The 17,942-nt window shown below is 41.8% G+C and overlaps 1 protein-coding gene across 3 annotated transcripts in view; it reads right to left on the bottom strand.

The window, feature by feature from the left end:
* The window catches only part of TBC1D31 (TBC1 domain family member 31), a 36,027-nt gene that overhangs the window by 17,402 nt on the left and 683 nt on the right, over positions 1-17,942 (bottom strand). For 2 of the 3 annotated variants that reach the window (XM_089517901.1, XM_089517902.1), the window contains exons 2-12: positions 16,331-16,477; positions 14,864-14,979; positions 14,396-14,574; positions 11,439-11,590; positions 9,011-9,170; positions 5,620-5,817; positions 4,535-4,708; positions 2,848-2,927; positions 2,609-2,755; positions 1,296-1,429; positions 421-554 (exon numbers count right to left, since the gene is read on the bottom strand). In XM_089517901.1, the coding sequence (XP_089374027.1) occupies positions 421-554; positions 1,296-1,429; positions 2,609-2,755; positions 2,848-2,927; positions 4,535-4,708; positions 5,620-5,817; positions 9,011-9,170; positions 11,439-11,590; positions 14,396-14,574; positions 14,864-14,979; positions 16,331-16,477 (1,621 nt within the window). The remainder of the gene's footprint in view (positions 1-420; positions 555-1,295; positions 1,430-2,608; positions 2,756-2,847; positions 2,928-4,534; positions 4,709-5,619; positions 5,818-9,010; positions 9,171-11,438; positions 11,591-14,395; positions 14,575-14,863; positions 14,980-16,330; positions 16,478-17,942) is intronic. The other variant, XM_089517903.1, reaches the window with a different exon arrangement.

Genomic DNA, 17,942 nt, shown 5'->3' with positions numbered 1-17,942 from the left:
ATAATAATAAATAAACTTTTTATTTCTATCCCGCTTTCTGCCAGGCAATCAAAGCGGCGTACAACAAGCTAAAATACATCCATGTATACATAGTACCCCCCCTTAAAGCAAGATTAAACAATATAAGATTAAAACTAACATGCTAAAATCCAATTAATCCAAATAATAACCATGGACAGAATTCAATAGATGGGAAGTCTTATTTTTGGCCAAGTATTTTATTCCGGGAAGGCCTACGGAAGAGATCCGTCTTAATGGCTTTTCTGAAGCTCTCTAGATTGGTAATTTGACGGATCTCATCCGGCAGGCCATTCCATAAATTGGGAGCAGCTGCAGAAAATGTCCTCTGGGAGGTCGTTGTCAATCTGGTCTTTAAGGGCAGTTCTATTATGCTCAAAGCTAGGATGAATTTATTTCTACCTGTGACGTTATATTGTAATTCATTAAATGCTGAAGCAACTCTTTGTCGTGATGTGCCAAGATGTTTTCCACCATACTAAGTACATTGACTGGAGGATTGGGGAAAAACTCAAACCAGTGCTGACACCAATTAACTGGAAAAAAGATGGAAAGCAGAAAACAATTTTACTATTTAAAAATAGCATAAGAATGAACTGTCATCTTGCATTCTACTCCACCACTTGTGAATGCCCTCATTTAGAGTACTCCATTCCATTTCCTCCACCTTCACTTCCAAATACTCTAGTTCACAGTTAATCAAAACTTTGAAACATTTTTGTAGTACAAGAATTTATGATCTTGTACCAACATCCACACTCAATACGGAAGTGCCAAATATGCCACTATATATTATAATGTGTTGTGGATCATGCTGGATCAGACTAAAGGTCTATCCTTTAGTACATCATCCTGAAGGTAAACGTTCAGATGTCTAAGATGTTAAATCCTCCAGAACAATCTGTGCAATAGGTAGTCTGAAATCCCATTCTTTTTTGTCAGTATTGTAAACTATGTTTTTAGGAAGCAATCCTGCTTGGAGGCCCCCTCCCAGTTTGTCTCTTATGTTGAGCAGGATTCTAATGTAACTCTATTCACTTCTTGCAACCTTTGGTCCTGCCCATTCCTGCTGATACCTTCCTCTTGGACATGTATATCAATCAACTGACTACAGCTAGAATATCAGCAGTGTGTGTCAGATTTTAGTCAGATTCTACTCCTGACAACAAAAAGAGACAGAGCTACTAGAAAAGAGTTATATTATCTGTGGACCAAGGAGGATAATTTCTCACTATGACACAAATCTGGTAGTTGTTTCCTTGAAATGTTCTGCTTACCTATTACAGTAGCAACTACTTCAAAGCAGATTAGCTGATTGTTTTGGAAGAGTTTGACAAAAGGGAAGGCCAGCAGTGGGACATAAGGCAGCTCACCAAAGATGGTGGACCAGTGTGCTAGAGCAGACAAAGTCCTTTTAACAGAGAGAGAAACATCTGCTTAGACAATAAAGGTCAAAGAGAATCTCATATAACCAAGAATTGACCTGCAAATTATGCTCTGAAGTCCAAGAACTGTTTAAGAAAATGGTAATGAAGAACATACTGCTTTGGAAATGACTGAAATAGTATTTGACAACTCTTATACACTCAGTCTTCCATCTCACCATCTCCATCTCTCCCTGAGAGAAGTTAGTTCGTGTGTAACAAATTAAGACTGACTAGTCAGTCAGTTTCACACTTTCACCATAGCAGAATAACAGAGACTCACTTCATGGTAAACATCTCTTGTTCCAAGCGCATGTACAAATCCATTCACAGCAATGTCTAGCACAGGCTGAGATAGTAAATTTCTTGGGCTGTAACCGCATTGATTTATGGGTCACATTTAGGATGCTGGTTTACTATGAAAGCCTTTCACAGTCTGAGAAAAAACAAGGTATACAGCCCTGCCCTCTGTATCAGTGGCTTGCCATCCACAGATTTAACCATTCGCAGATGGTTCCGGAGTCCCCCATTTTTCTTACTGGTAATGCATGCATGCAGTCATATGCATGCTGCGTCGCCATTTAGAAAAACAGGACTTGAGCATATGCAAATTTTGGTATCTGTGGGGGACTCCGGAATGGATCTGACTGTATATCAAATGGGGTTTCCCCCATCAATGAAAACGGTTGAGTCAGGGACAGTACAGCTATGAGTCAGAAGTGTTGTCATGCAGTGACTACAGCCAATGCTGCTTCTTTCCTGGTGTAATCACAGTTTAAGTCACGTAGAGTAATGTTCTTAGTCTCAAAGGTGCTACAAGATCCCTTTGTATATTGTATTAGGCAGGGGTTCCCAAGCTTTTGTCCTCCAGATGATTTGGACTTCAGTTCCCATAATACCTGATAGTTGGCCAAGTTGGCTAGGGCTTCATGGAGCTGAAGTACAAAACAAATGGAGAACCAAATGTTGGGAACTACTCATCCTAAGACAACATCCTAAATAAAGGTAATTGGCTAATAAAAATTAAGTTAAATTCAACCAGAGGTTGGAAAAATTACTTTGTCAGATTATGATTCCCAGTAGCTCTGGGGTTCTTGTCCCATTGCTGGTATGGTAAGCATCCCACTCCACTAAGTTGCATAACAGCTGGTGGCATTCTGATTTACCTCTGTAAAACACGCAAGAGTTTCCTGCTTTTTATAGGATATTCATTCTGAAGGTGCACAAATGCTGAATGGGTCCCTTTATCCAACAGGCTGCTGAAGGCCAAGTGATTTTCTGGAAGATGAAGTAAAGAGCGCCACACAAACATCCTGTAAAAATGACAGCAGTTTCGTAGATACAGACCAATATGACTTAAAAGGGAGAAATGGAAAAATTAATTTTGACACATGCCTCTACACACCTATATTTTGCTGGATATTCTCCAAATCCTTTCAGCAAAGCCTGGAGCCGTTTTTTGTTCAATCCGTCTGGCAGCTCATTCTAGAACAGGGCCAACAAGGTTACATCTCATGGTGACTACTGCAATACTCTTTTGCTCACCTGTTCTATCTCTTCCCTCTATTTTGACTTTTGCAACTTGCATAATTCATTTCCATGCCTCATTACAATTGTTACTCCTTTTCATATACTCTTGTATTTTTTATTCCTTTATTATAGTTCAGTGTCTACTGGTTTTCAGCTATTGATTTAAAACACATTTTCCCTTGTCCTTTAGATAAAATAAAAAAATAAAAATAAAACAACACCCTCCCAAAGCCTCACAGAGCAGGGATGGGGAGGGGAAAAAAGGAAACTCTCTTTTATTTTCCTTCCTTCCTTTTTTCATTGTCTGTCATGGTTTCTATATTGCTAGCATGCGGGCAAGGCAGCCTGAGGCTGCTGCCACACTACAGAATTAAAAGATGCTTGACGTCACTTTAACTACAATAATAATAATAACAACAACAATAATTTTATTTCTTGCCCACCTCTCCTTATGGCTCGAGGCAGGTTACAACATAGTTAAAACACAATCATTACATAAAACACACATATTAAGTTGCATCTCTACGCAATAGTTATATTACAATACACAGGACAGTAATTAAATATAAAATTCATTTTTTAAAAAATCATCATTAAAAAACTGCCTGGATAGGCCTACTTCAAATGTGTTTTATTTTCCAACAGCTGGCTTACCTGTCAGATCTCTTCTTGCATAACTCCATCCTATGGAATCCTGAAATCTGTAGTTTGCTGTGCCACCAGAACTCTTTGACAGAGAAAGCTAAGTATTTCACAAAACTACAAATCCCATAATTCCATAGCATTGAGCCATGGCAATTAAAGCAGTGTCAAATTGCATTCATTCTGCAGTGTAGTATCCATAGTCCTTGTTTTCCTACATCTAGATGAATAGATTCGAGACTGTCCTACACTGCAGGCAAATTGAGCCAGTCACTTCAAGATTCAAATGTTGACACAATTCAGTGCAACCATGTGGGAGACAAAAATTTAAATGTGGCTCTGAAGAGCTTTTGCTATTTTTATTTGATTTATACTCCACCTTTTTGTGTAATAGCTCAGACCTTAATTTATTGGTTCTTGGTAAATACAAGTGGTGCTTTCGTGATGAATAGCCTCTAAATTGCCCCAATGTCAGTTTCATTTCTTGAGGGAAGGAAATGTGATTTCTGTTCACATTTTTCTTTATTATCCAGTGAATTAATAATTCTTTACTATTTGTTTTTAAAGAAGGAGGGAAAGAAATAAATAGATTAAATGTAATCAGTAATTAAACCATCTCCCCGCAGCCAGTAGAAACAGCAACGAACAATGGAGAAATTCAGAAAAGATGTCTAAGGAGCAATGAATGAAGCTTTTAATCACTAAACCCCCAGCCATGCTCATCAGGAAGCAATAAACCAGGTTAAACCTACCAAGAGAAAACTTATGAATGAACACTAAGAGCGTCTGGTCATGGAAAAATACTGTAGTACTGTGCTAACTGTTTGTATGGCACCTCTGTTTTAATTCTTCTCTAGTGTGGATGAAGTTTGGTATACTTTCAGTTTATTTTTGAGCCTGGAATTGGCACGAGTTCCTACCTCTTTATCCTCATGTGATAAGTCTGGCTGTGGTCTCAACACCTTTGTTTGGATTTTACCCGCTTTTGATTTCCACGGCTTCTCTGAGATTCCAGAGGCCACTCGCACTGTAAGTTTGTCTGTGTCAAACTTGGATTTGGATTCTTCAATCACTCTGAACAGAGGTGGAGGAGGCTGAAAAGCACAAGAGTCAAGGAATTCATTAAAACCACTCCAATTACACATTAAGTCCTTCTCTAGTGTGGATGCAATTAGATATCCTTTCAGTTTCTTTTTGAGCCCAGAACTGTCATATGTTCTTCACCACCGTCTACACTTCTATCAGACAGGCTGGATTATAACATCCAACAACCCTAGCCAGCATCATAAAACAAACCCAAAAACCAGGTTCTCTAGCTGAGTATATAATATGGATAGCCCTACAGACTGGCCTTCTCCAATTTGGGTCATTAATCATGTGGGTTGGGGATGAAGGGGGTTGCAGTCTAACACATCTGAAAGGCATCATGTTGGAGAAGGTCTGTCCAAATCAGAGATGGGCAACTTTGGTAGGTCCTGGGTTCTTTTTCACCTTCCTCAGCAAGCCATTTTTCAGAACCCTGACTCTCCTGCAATACCCTGCCATTTTTAGCACAAAACTGTCCAACTAGAGTATGTGATTAGCTATTTAAAGACTATTCCTGGAGTTTGACCTAGGCCTTAAGTTTTTTTAAACAACACATTTCTAGTTATTATAAACTTGGAATACAATGTTAGAGACCAATAACCAACTAAAGGCTGATCTTAACTTCTGACTTTCTCCCTTGCACGTGTGGAATGCATGAGAACTTGACAGTAATACAGTACGAATTATGAGTTCTCAGTAGCCTGAATGGTCAAGGCATGGAACATGTGGCCCTCCAGATATTGCTGAAATGCAATGCCCATCAGCCAAAGTCTGCACAGCCAATGGTGCTGATTCATGGGAGTTGTAGTCTAAAAGCAACTGGAGGGCTGCCCTGTCACCCCACCTCCATTTGAGAAAAATTCTCAGACACATTACATTAAAGCAGGCTTGTGCTTCTCATTTAACTGTAAAACTTTACCTTATTTATTTCTTGGGTCAGAGCTTGGATGCTGTATATATTAAGGCTGCCATTGTCCATGACTGCTGCAACATATCTTCCATTAGGGCTCAGAGCAACTACACTAATCCCTTCTTGACTGCCAACTTCAAAGAGAAGCTTACATGTCCGGATGTTGATAAATCTCAGGATATTATCCTGGCTCAGCACACCAAGAACCTAGAGAGCAAAGAAAAGAGTATATTATTTGCGTACATACTTAGTTCACCTCATGTACTCCCCACCTTTCCTGATGAATTAAAGGCATGCATTTTTTTCATTGCATGCTGAAGTGATCCAAAACATTTTTATTTTATATTCTTATAACTTCTTCTTAACAACAACTTTGCCAAAAGAGCTTTAAATAATAATGGGAAGGATCAGAACGATATCTCCAAAATAATTTAACTATTACTACTGCTAACAAAAACATCTCCAGTTTGTTTTTAATTTAATTTAATTTAATTGAGCAAGGATTCTTCTTTTCTTTTTATTACAATTCATTCCCCACCTTTTCTTGAAGAATCTTGAGGTGGTATAGGAGGTTCTTTTTAACTTCATCTTAGGACAGGTGAAGTTGAGGATAACAGCTAGTATAAATGTGTAAATTTACAGCGCTTTATAAATAATGGTTAATAATAATAATAATAATAAAGCCACCCAAGTGAGATTCACGGCTGACTGGAAATCTGAGCTTGGCTCTCCCAATCTCCATCCAACAGTCTTAACCACTATACGGCACTGGCTGTAGCACAGCTTGACAGTGCAAGACCAAATGCATTATGAAAAATGAGTCCAGCTCCTTAAAAAATTCCTGAACCTGGTCAGGTTCATGAGTAACCATATGCAGAATCAGAGTAAGAGGAGGTCTTGTGCAGAGTCAAGTTGAACCTTGAAATGAAGATGGATTAGAGTTCTGCAAGGTTATTATTCATTTTTTAAAAAACTGCAACTCCAAGAATGTTCCAGTCAGCATGGCCATGTAAGCTGGAGCATTTTGGGAGTTGTAGTCCCACAGAGAAACTTTTTGAAGCTTTGAGCTACTCTTCTAATCATTGTCTGCTGGGGAAAGTAACCACACAGGCAACCAACAACGACAGTGGTTAGATCATTCAAGCAACATCAACACAGAGTCATAACAGAAAAACCCAGTCTCAAAGGATGTTGCCGACAGTATCTCTGTCGTCCTAGCTCTAGGCATGCTTCCTTCCAAGTTAGGAACCACAGGTAGGCTATTCTGTACTATAGGTCCCACAATCCCTTACTACTACTTATGTTCTGCTCTTAATCTTCTATTGCCCTCGCTTAAAAAATTTTCTGTGTTTCCTCCTGCTTCTTTGGATGAACTATCTACACTTCTGAACTCTTGCAAACCTGCAATCTGTCCTCTTGATCCACTTCCTACTCGTCTTTTAATTTCTGTAGCTCCCTCTTTTCTGCCCTCGCTTCTCCATATCTTCAATCTCTCTCTCTCTACAGGCTCCTTCCCTTCAGACTTCAAACATGCTCTCATTTCCCCAATTCTGAAAAAACCTTCTCTTGACCCCTCCTCTTTGTCTAGCTATCGTTCGATTTCTCTTCTTCCCTTTCTAAGGTTTTGGAACGCGTTGTTTATTCTCGCTGTTTTGAGTTTCTCGAAGCCAACTCCATTCTTGATCCCTTTCAGTCTGGTTTCCGCCCAAAGCATTCCACAGAGACAGCTCTCACTAAGATCTCAAATGAGTTTTTACGGGCCAAGGCAAATGGCCTTTACTCTGTTCTCATTCTTCTTGATTTGTCTGCAGCCTTTGACACCGTTGATCACTGTCTCCTAGTTGACATACTCTCCGACCTTGGGTTCTCAGACTCTGTTCTTGACTGGTTTAGATCTTATTTGTCTGGCAGATCTTTTGCAGTGGTTGCAGGTGGACAGACTTCATCCTCTGTTCCCTTATCTGTGGGTGTTTCTCAGGGCTCTGTTCTGGGTCTCCTTCTGTTTTTTCTCTACACACTGTTCTTAGGTAAACTCATTAGCTCTTTTGGTTTTTCCTACCATCTGTATGCCGATGACACCCAGTTGTATCTTTCCACCCCTGACCTTTCTCCAAGGCTTGAACAGCAAGTTTTGTCTTGCCTCACAGCTGTCTCGTAGTGGATGCGCCATCGACGTTTGAAGCTCAACATGTCCAAGACGGAGCTTCTTGTCTTTCCTCCTAAGCCCACCCTTCAACACTCCTTTTCTGTCTCTGTGGACAACATTTCTATTCAACCAGTCCAGCAAGCCCGCAGTCTTGGTTTTATCTTTAATTCTTCTCTGTCGTGTACCCCTCAGATCCAGACCACAGCCAAGGCTTGTAGATTCTTTTTATACAACATTGCCAAAATCTGACCATATCTCTCCGCCTCTACTGCCAAGATCCTGGTCCATGCCTTAGTGGTCTCACGACTTGATTACTGTAACGTCCTCCTGGCTGGGCTTCCTCTTTCTCACCTCCGTTCTTTAATTTCTGTCCAGCATTCAGCTGCACGCATTATCACATCTGCCCACCACTGTGACCATATCTCTCCTGTGTTGGCATCCCTTCACTGGCTCCCCCTCCCTTTTCGTATTCAGTATAAGCTCCTGCTGTCCACGTTTAAAGCCCTCCATGGGCTGGCCCCTCCTTACTTATCAGACCTTATTTCTTCTCACCTTCCCACTAGGACCCTCTGTTCTGGTAGTCAAGGTCTGCTGTCCCAGCCCAGGATTTCCTCTGCCCCATCTCGGATTTGCCCCTTTTCACTCGCTGCCCCTCACTCCTGGAACCTTCTTCCCTTGCAAACAAGAGCCATCTCTTCTTTAACCAACTTCAAAACGGAGCTGAAGACCATCCTGTTCAGAGAAGCGTTCCCAGGCATTGCGTAATTGTCATTTGCTTTTTGTTGTTCTTTTGTTGTCTGTTTTCTTGAATCATTTCCTGTATTGCTATGTATTTTATATGTATTATCCTACTAGAGAGGCCCCTTCCCCACCACCTTTCCCTTCTCCTTTTGTGTCGTGTCTTTTTAGATTGTAAGCCTGAGGGCAGGGAACCGTCTAATTAAAAAGACTGTATGTACAGCGCTGTGTAAATTTACAGCGCTTTATAAATAAAGGTTAATAATAATAATAATAATAAATGTTGGCTGGAGCTTGTGAGTTATTGTTCAAAACATGTGGAGGGTCCAAGTTTCCATATTGCTACTGCTTAAGAGGAGGACATTTAATTTTTCCACTCCTAAGAAGTAAATATTTTTGGACGTAACAGAGAAGCTGTCACTTTTTATTTAAGGAAGAAATAAAAAAAGCAGGAAGCATCTGCTTCCAACAGGTAAGTGAACACACCTGTTTCTTTTTTCAAATGGTCTTACCAACCTGATTCGAACCAGCATCAAAGCTATCAGGAAGAAATTCTAGGTAGCGAACAGCTCGCACTTTGGTTGGCATCTGGATTATTCTTAGTAGCTGTTTCGACTCCAAACACCACAAATGTAGATAGTTTGATTTCCCGCCGGCTGCAAGAACACGACCATCTCTGGATCACCAGGAAAAAAATAAAAATAAAAGACACAGTTGATATTAAACCAACCACCTGTAATATCTCCTTTCTGATGAGCCTCCATATTGATAGTTTTCAAATTCATCATCATATTTGCTGAATCAGGAAATTTAATCATTTTATTTATTTAATCAAACTTAGCTCAGACTGGGCACTCAAAGCAATGCAGAATACAATAAACCCTTCATGCCCAAATTAAAATACAGCAAATGACAGTAAAAATCATAATTCATACAATCTTATGCATATCTTTTCAGAAGTCCCACTGGCAAGTTGCAAACACAGGTGCGGTCTGTTTTTGGCTCATTCTGATGTAGAAGATTACAGCCAAGAGAAATTCAAAATCTACCCCATGAAACAAAACATTAACTCAGCCCTGAGGTGGCTGAGAATACACTTAGCATACTAAAAATCCCAGCTCAACCCCAAACATCTTTAGCTAGGGACAGAAAAGCTTCTAATTAGTCATTACTAAAATAAAACCTCACAACAACATTTGGCCCTCTGATAAGGAACTGGATGTAAACACAAACATTGCAAAAGTTTTATAGCTTCAATATATGCCTCAGCAAGCAAAGACTCTCTCACACTTTATGCTTTATGTGACAGGAATATCCTCCCTTGACTGAGCTGGGGCAAAATGGAAAGAAACTGACTTAAGTCTGCTGCCGCACTGCAGAATTAATGCAATTTGTCATGGCTCCATCCTGTGGAATCCTAGGGTTTGTAGTTTGTTGTGGCACCAAAGCTCTCTGACAGAGAAGGCTAAATATTAACAAAACTCCAAATCCCAGAATTGCATAGCATTGAACCTTGGCAGTTAAAGCAGTGTCAAAGCTCAATAATTATGCAGTGTAGATACAGCTAGGATTGCCATTAGTCAGGGCCTCCAAACCGGGACAAATGTAGGACAAAATTTTCAAATGTAGGACCTATTTTTTTGGGTCCTACATTTGAAAAAGAGCCTCGCTGAGCGGAGGATTCCTTCTCCGCTTGGGCTCCGTTCACGGAGCCCAAGCGGAGAAGGAATCTTCCCCCAGGGAGGCATTCTTTTCCCCTTGGACTCCGTTTTTGCCAACGGAGCCCAAGGGGAAAAGAATCCCTCCGCTCAGCGAGGGTTCCTTCTCCACTTGGGCTCCGTTCACGGAGCCCAAGTGGAGAAGGAATCCGCTCCCTTTCCCGGCCTCTGTGGAGGCTTGGCCTTCACAGAGGCCGGGAAAGAGGGAGGAGAGCACCCGCGACGATCGCGGGCGGCCCCCTCCCTTTCCCGGCCTCTATGGAGGCTTGGCCTTCACAGAGGCCGGGAAAGAAGGAGGAGAGCGCCCGCGATCGCCGCGATCGCGGGCGGCCCCCTCCCTTTCCCGGCCTCTGTGGAGGCTTGGCCTTCACAGAGGCCTGGAAAGAGGGAGGAGAGCCAGGCCACCTCCCTCGGCTGCGGAGGCCAAGCAGGGAAGGGGCCTCACTCATGCGAGGCTTCTTTCCCTGCCTGGCGTCCGTCGCAGGGGGGGTGTCCCGGGGGCGGGGCCAAACCGGGGCGGGACCGTGCGGACCCACCCCAAACCGGGAAAGTCCCGCCCCCAGGCGGGATATGGCATCCCTAGATACAGCCCTAGTGTTTCTCTTTATGTGCAAGGGCAACATGAGACCAGAACTTGGAAAAGGTATCTTTGGGGGACTACAGTGCTAATCCTATCTGGGGAATTCAGAGTCATTGGTCCAAAACACATTGCAGAAATAATCCAGTTTGAGCCTGCGTTATATGCAGGCGTAGCTTACACGACTTCCAGCATATGCTGGAAGCCTGCGGCAGAAGCCTTGGCATGCCAGGAAGAAGTAATGGGGCATGTTCTTTGTGGTATGCTGAGGGTGTGAGCCCCATTACTTCTAATGGGGCTCGAGTATACACGTTTTTTCCCTTTATGGGGGGGGGGGGGGCGAACGGATCTCCGCGTAAGGGAAGGGTGCACTGCATTAGATACACTTCCATTTCTGCAATTGTCAGATGTGAGCATGGCAATGAGTCTAGTTTGGACCTTAATTTCAAAATATTCTAAAAAGAACTCAGAGGAAACAAGACATCTATAAAAAATATAGTAGTAATAAAAATAAAAGTTATTAAAAATAATTCACACTCTGGATTTTTATTTATTTACTTTATAACCTACCTTTCCCCAACATTGGACCCTGCAGCATAGATTAAGGTAAACTGAAACAAGAGCTGTATCCCTGAAGATCATAACGTACCGTGTAACAGCAAAAACTTTATAACGCAAGGCAGAACCTTCTATTGGAGAAGGCAGCTGGTACTTGCAGCAAAGGGTATCAAACTCCCAGGCGAACACAGAGTTATCTTTAAAGCAGCTTATAATAGTGTTACTCAGTGGAAGAAAGAATACCTGAAAGCACAGGGAAGAAAAACCGAAGTTACTTTTAAAGCTAGCAGATTTCTACACTATAATTAAGATTATATTTGAACTTCTAAAAAGTTAAAATGTTCTAATCTGAACTAAATGTAGTCTCATTTCAACAACCTGATAAATTTAGATGAGTTGCAATAAATACAAATACTAGAAATCCAATAAACGGGTCCTGAATTTGAGAAACAAGGGATCAGTGCTTGAAAAAGTAACTATTTTGGATTATAAATGCCAGAATCCCCAGGCAACAGAGATATCATTTAAAACATGTGCACCAGCTGCGCCCATTCCTTGAGAAACCAGATCTGCCCATGGTGGTACATGCCTTGATTACATTCTGTTTGGATTACTGTAATTGGCTCTATATGGGGCTGCCTTTGAAAAGTGTTTGGAAAATTCAGCTGGTTCAAAGAGCTGCTGGCAGGCTGTGAACAGGGGCAGATTACAGAAACCATACAACCCTGTTGAAACAGCTTCATTGGCTGCCAGTTTGTTTCCAGGCACAATTCAAGGTGCTGGTTATTACCTACAAAGCCCTAGATGGCTCAGGTCTACATTATGTGGCAGACCGTTTCTCCTGGTATGAACCGGTCCGGACTCTGAGATCCTTTGGAGAAGTCCTTCTCTCCGTCCCAACACCATCAGAAACATGGTTGCTGGGGATGGGAGAGAGGGCCTTCTACGGTGGCTGCCCCTTGACTCTGGAACTCACTGCCCAGGAGATCAAAATGGCTCCTTCCTTGATAGCCTTCCGCCGGCAGGTGAAGGCCTACCTGTTCACACAGGCGTTTAAGGAATTGCTGTAAGGACAGGCTGGGATGTTGGACCAGTTTAAAAATTCTTTTTAATGTACCTTTTTTAAAAAAAAATGTTTTAAATTGTACTGTTTTTTTAATGCTGTGAAGCTGGTCTGAGTCCCATTCCTGGGAAAAGAGCAGGAAAAAAATTAAGTAAGTAAGTAGGTAAGTAAGTGAGGTATACCAGGCAGGGCTTGAGTGTGTATCTCATAGCCATGCCCTGTCTGAAAATAATTACTTCAGAAAATCAGACAGGCCTAATGTTGTCTTTCTTACATTCTTGTAAGGGGATTAGCTAAATTCCTGGATGTTAAGGGGGTGTCAGTGGATACTAGTCAGGCTAGATAGAAATCACCTCCCATATGATCAGCAGTGTACCTCTATATATCAGTTGCTGAACAATGTGAAATGGAGGGTGCTACTACATTCATGTATTTCTTGCAAGTCCTCAGAAAGCAACCAGTTGGCTATTATGAGAACTGAATGTTGGCCCAGACAGGTCTTTGATCTGATCCAACAAGACTCTTATATTCTTAAGCAAGCTCTATACAATAATAACTTGAGTAAGCCATTAATTACTGCCTCCCTTTTTGTAAATGCTTAGTCTGGTTTGCATAGTAGATAATTGAGGAAATTGTTTTAGCTAGTGAACAGGGTTCCCTAAGGGTCACCTTACAATGGTGGATATCAACAGTGGATGGAATTAAAGCCACATCCAGCACTGCCCTCTCCTATGAAGTCAAGGGGCTAGAAAAATGCCTCCACAATGTATTCAAGCCTAGTTGCACTACAAGGAGGTGATTTTGGCACAGAGGGCAGAGCACAGTGAAAGATGTTTTTTCCCCTCTTTGTATTTTCTGCCTCCTCCAGCCAGCATCTGGCCCCTCTTTGTATTATTATTATTATTATTAACCTTTATTTATGAAGCGCTGTAAATTTACACAGCGCTGTACATGCAATCTTTTTAGTTAGACGGTTCCCTGCCCTCGGGCTTACAATCTAAAAAGACATGACACAGAAGGAGAAGGGAGTGGTGGAGGGAGAGGGTAAGAGGTCCAGCAGTTCCTCTCTACCTCCGAGGCCTGGACCAAGGCAGATGGACTGGAGGGAGGGGTTGGCTTCAAAATGGAAGGTTAATCTTCATCCAGGGAAAATATATACTCTCAAGTAGGATAATACAAATACAATACATAGCAATACAGGAAATGGTTTGATAAACAGGCACTAAAAGAACATCAGATGGTAAGCGACAATTATGCAATGCCTGGGAAGGCTTCTTTGTACTGCATTTAGGATTCCACCAACCTACCTGCTGCTATAGAGGTTTTTTTTTTTTAAAGCAGACTGAGTAAAGAATATAACTGAAGCAGCCTCTGCAGAGAGCAAGGTCCCCGATTTAGGTCACAGGTCCTCAGCTGATGGATGTGGAACACTAGTAGCCTGCAGAAAAATGCCACATCTCTACCACCATACAAATATATGGCAAGGAACTGAAGAAGTGAGTCCCCAAGTATAAGTTCAGGCTAAAGGTGGGACAGAGGTTTGAAAGGATGAAGACTACTAACGTAAATAGTAAGGCAGCAGTGAGAAATGGTTCTTGGATAATGCCTCCCATCAGCATTGATCAACCCAAGCAAAGCTACAAGTGATGGGAGTTGTAGTTCAACAATGTCTGCATGACCACATGTTCTTCATTCTTGTAATGAAGCATGGGTAGGCAAAGTGTATTCCCCAACAACATTTTTCAAGTCCCTCCTGATGTCTGCTTATTGGAAAAAAATATGTATGTTGGAAAAAAAGCCATTTTTTTGCTCCCATGCCTTATTTTTTTTCACACACACTCTGCCCCCATAATAAAATCAGAAGTGGTCAGCCAGCAACATTTACACACTATCTATCTATCTATCTATCTATCTATCTATCTATCTATCTAATTTTTCTACATTTGTGAGCCTGGATGTTAAAACAGTAGTTTCTTAGAACTCACCTTCTGGATACCCACAGACTGACGGATATTCAACTTTCTTTTTCGCTGAAATGTGTCAAGATCCCACAGCTGGGCTGTATCTGCAGATGATGTGATGGCATATCTACCAGAACCATGAACTGAGATTGAAGACACTGAAGAATCATGTCCTCTCATCCAACTAACAAGTTCTCTGGAATCTACATTGACACAAAGAATATCCAGAAGGTCTAGTTTTATCATCAGAATGAAAAAATGCTTGTCTGCCTAGCAAGTGTAGGATGTTTTATACCAAGAGTGAGAAACTTCTGGCCTTCCTAATGTTTTAAACTTCAACTCCCAGAAGCCAAAGCCAGTAAATCCACTGATAGAAGATTGTGGGAGTTGTAGTTCAGTGCTAGAGTCAAACATTCCCAAGTTCTGTTTTACAGCAAAGTGAATCAGTGAAATGAAGGACTGCAGCAGCATTTTCAAAAAAGTGTTTATTACCTGTATCAAAGCATTTAATGGAATAATCGGCCAAAGCCACAAGGAATTCTGTCTTCCTTCGGAGGTTAAATGCCAAAGCAGTACAAGCTTGTGCTGTTCGTTGAACCAGCTTGAACCTATATGTACAAATGAGAATTATTTCTGTAAAGCACAATAAAATCATGGCAGAGTGATTCTCAAAAAGGTAAGACTCTCTAGTCTAAGGGCTTGCCTACATTACCTATGATCCCCAAATTCCCTGAAGGCTCAATGTGCACTTTTTACATTACACAGACCTCAAACCCTGAATTAGGTCTGGTCTGTTTGTTTTGACAGTGTCCAAACCCAATTTGGGGTTTCCATCCCTTGTCCTGCATTTACCTTTTGCTCTTGGTTTGTCAGAAAACCCAGAGCAAACCGCAGTGATGATGGTTGGCTCCTTTCCCACATGGTCCCCGCAAGTGTCTCTGCCAGGTCGCTTTGTGGGCACACGTCAGGTTAGAGGAAGGTGTCCATCATTGGTCCAAAACACATTGCAGAAATAATCCAGTGTGAGACTGCTTTAACTGCCCTGTCTCAGTGGCAAGGAGTCCTGGGAATTGTAGTTTATTGTGGCACCAGAGCTCTCTATCAGAGAAGGCTAAATGTCTCACAAAACTACTGTTCTCAGAATTTCCTAGCATTGAACCTGGACAGTTAAAGCGGTATCAAAGTGGTTTACTTCTGCAGTGTGTTTTGATAACATGGCAGGAACATGGTTGGAATTCATAAAGTGGCTGGAAACATTGTTCTGAGCTCAGAGCAATTCGCACTCATAGCAGTAGTCAGCTCACAAGGATTGTGTACGAAGTCATCTACCCATTGTTTGCTGAAAATCTGCAGAAAGTAAAGGGGAAATTTGAGGCCAGAATACTTGGAGTATTTTGGCAAATGTAGATGAGCCCTAGGTATGATCACCATGAATTTTGTTTAGACCAGTGATTCCCACACTTTCATCCTCCATGTGTTTTGGACTTCAGCTCCCAGAAGCTCCAGTTAATTTGGCCAACAGGCAGGAATCCTGGGAGATGGTCCAAAACACCTGAGACATTCAAGATATAATACATCTCTAGACAGTGTTGTGCATATGCAAAAAATTGAACAGGAACTTATGAGGGAGAGTTCAAAGATATAGCAGTGTTAGTCTATAGAATCAGCATGTACAGAGATCTTGTAGCACCTCTGAAACTAAGTGAAAGAAAGAAATTGGCAGCATGAGTTTTCGGACTTCAATCTAATTCTTCAGATGCATCTGAAGAAGGAGACTGAAGTCTATGAAAGCTCATGCTGTCAATTTCTTTCTTTTACTTAGTCTCAAAGGTGCTACAAGAGCTCTCTAGGTTATGAGGGAGAGTTTAGCCTTTCACTTGCTGTTTAAAACAGGCATATACAGGTTCAATCTTCCAAAGCAAGAGTTAGGTAAAAGATGAACGAGATAAAATTTCCTACCTGTTGCCCAGCAGTTCAAAAACATAAATATTCCCTTGATGGTCTCCAGCAAGGAGGGAGTCTCCCGAACTGTCGAAAGCCACATTCAGAAAACGTATTGTTTTGGAATGGTAGCCTGTGGTGCTGTGGATAATATTGATGATGACTCTGTGGGGGGGGGAAAGAAGTAAGCAGAATACTATTATGCAGTTATATCTACTGCATAATAGACCACAGAAATGAATAGACAGCTGGCTCCAGCTCTTCACAGAATCAGGCTGCCTGCAAAATTTAATGTACTGTATATAGGAAACCAAGAACCTAGGACATATTCAACCTCCATATGGAATTGTTAAACTATTAATAAGTCCTTAGACTGCTTATTACATTGATGGGTTCCCATATCTATGAATGGCAAGGGAAATGTGGTTTTCTTGCTAATTCCTGCCCATTGGGTAAGACTGATGGGAAATGTAGTCCAATAACTTATGGACAGTCACATATTCCACACCCAGCCTGGAAAAATGGTCTGCTCATGGGCTTAACTATGCCAGCACATATATAAAAACAAGAGAGCCAGTGTGGTGTAGTGGTTTGAACGTCGGACTATAACTCTGGACAACAGGGTTCGAGTCCTCACTCAGCCATGAAACCCTTTGGGCAAGTCACACTCTCTCAGCCTCAGGGGAAGGCCATGGCAAACCTCCTCTGAAGAAACTTGCCAGGAAGACCCTGTGATAGATTTGCTTTAGGGTCGCCATAAGACTTGAAGGCAAACAACACACACACACACAATAAGTCTCCTTAGCTGAGAAGTGTGCAAAAATGCTATACATACTATTGCCTTGACGGTACACAGAGGCTTCATTCAGGTACCATGACTACAGTATATATATGCTGTTGACAGGACTACATTCAACAAAACTGCCTAATGCCTACAAAGTAGGAAACTTCGATCCAAAACAAACAGCAGAAATAATCTAGTTTGAGACCCCTTTAACTGCCCTGGCCCAATGCTAGGGAATTCTGGGAAATTGAGTTTTGTGAGATATGTCTTCTCTGTCAGAGAGCTCTGGTGCCACAATAAACTACATTTCCCACAGCTCCCTAGCACTGAGCCAGGACAGTTAAAGCTGTCTCAAACTGGATTGTTTCCGCAGTGTGTTTTGGAGCTATTTTATCCTCATGACGACCCTGGAAGGCGGTTTAGGCTTTGACAGGGGACTTTTCAAGATGATCTATCTACCTTAAGAGCTTCATATGGCTGAACTGGGATTTGAACCAAGGGGTGCATCTTCACTGTAAGTTGCTGCATCTCCATCCTATGGAATCCTGGGATTTGCAGTTTTAGAAGGTCTTCAGCCTTTTCTGCCCAAGAGATGGTGCCTCACAAAACTACAAATCCCAGGATTCTGTAGGAGAGAAGCATGGCAGTTTAAAGTAGTGTCAAAGTGGATTATTTGTGCAGTGCAGGTGCAACCTTAAGTATCGTACCTGGGCTCTGAGCAGTTGCTTTTTTTTGGGGGGGGGGGGATGACAACTCCCAGAATCCTCTAGCAAGGCCTATGGGATACTGGGAGTTGTCAAACCACTAAAGGCAACTTCTCAGTCATACTGGAGGATTCTAGGATAC

This window comes from Sceloporus occidentalis, unplaced genomic scaffold (assembly GCF_023333645.1).
Source record: "Sceloporus occidentalis isolate IW3139 unplaced genomic scaffold, rSceOcc1.0.p SCAF_3, whole genome shotgun sequence".
NCBI classification, from domain to species: domain Eukaryota; kingdom Metazoa; phylum Chordata; class Lepidosauria; order Squamata; family Phrynosomatidae; genus Sceloporus; species Sceloporus occidentalis.
The sequence above is the reverse complement of the archived record's forward strand: the minus strand, read 5'-3'. Positions and strand labels throughout refer to the sequence as shown.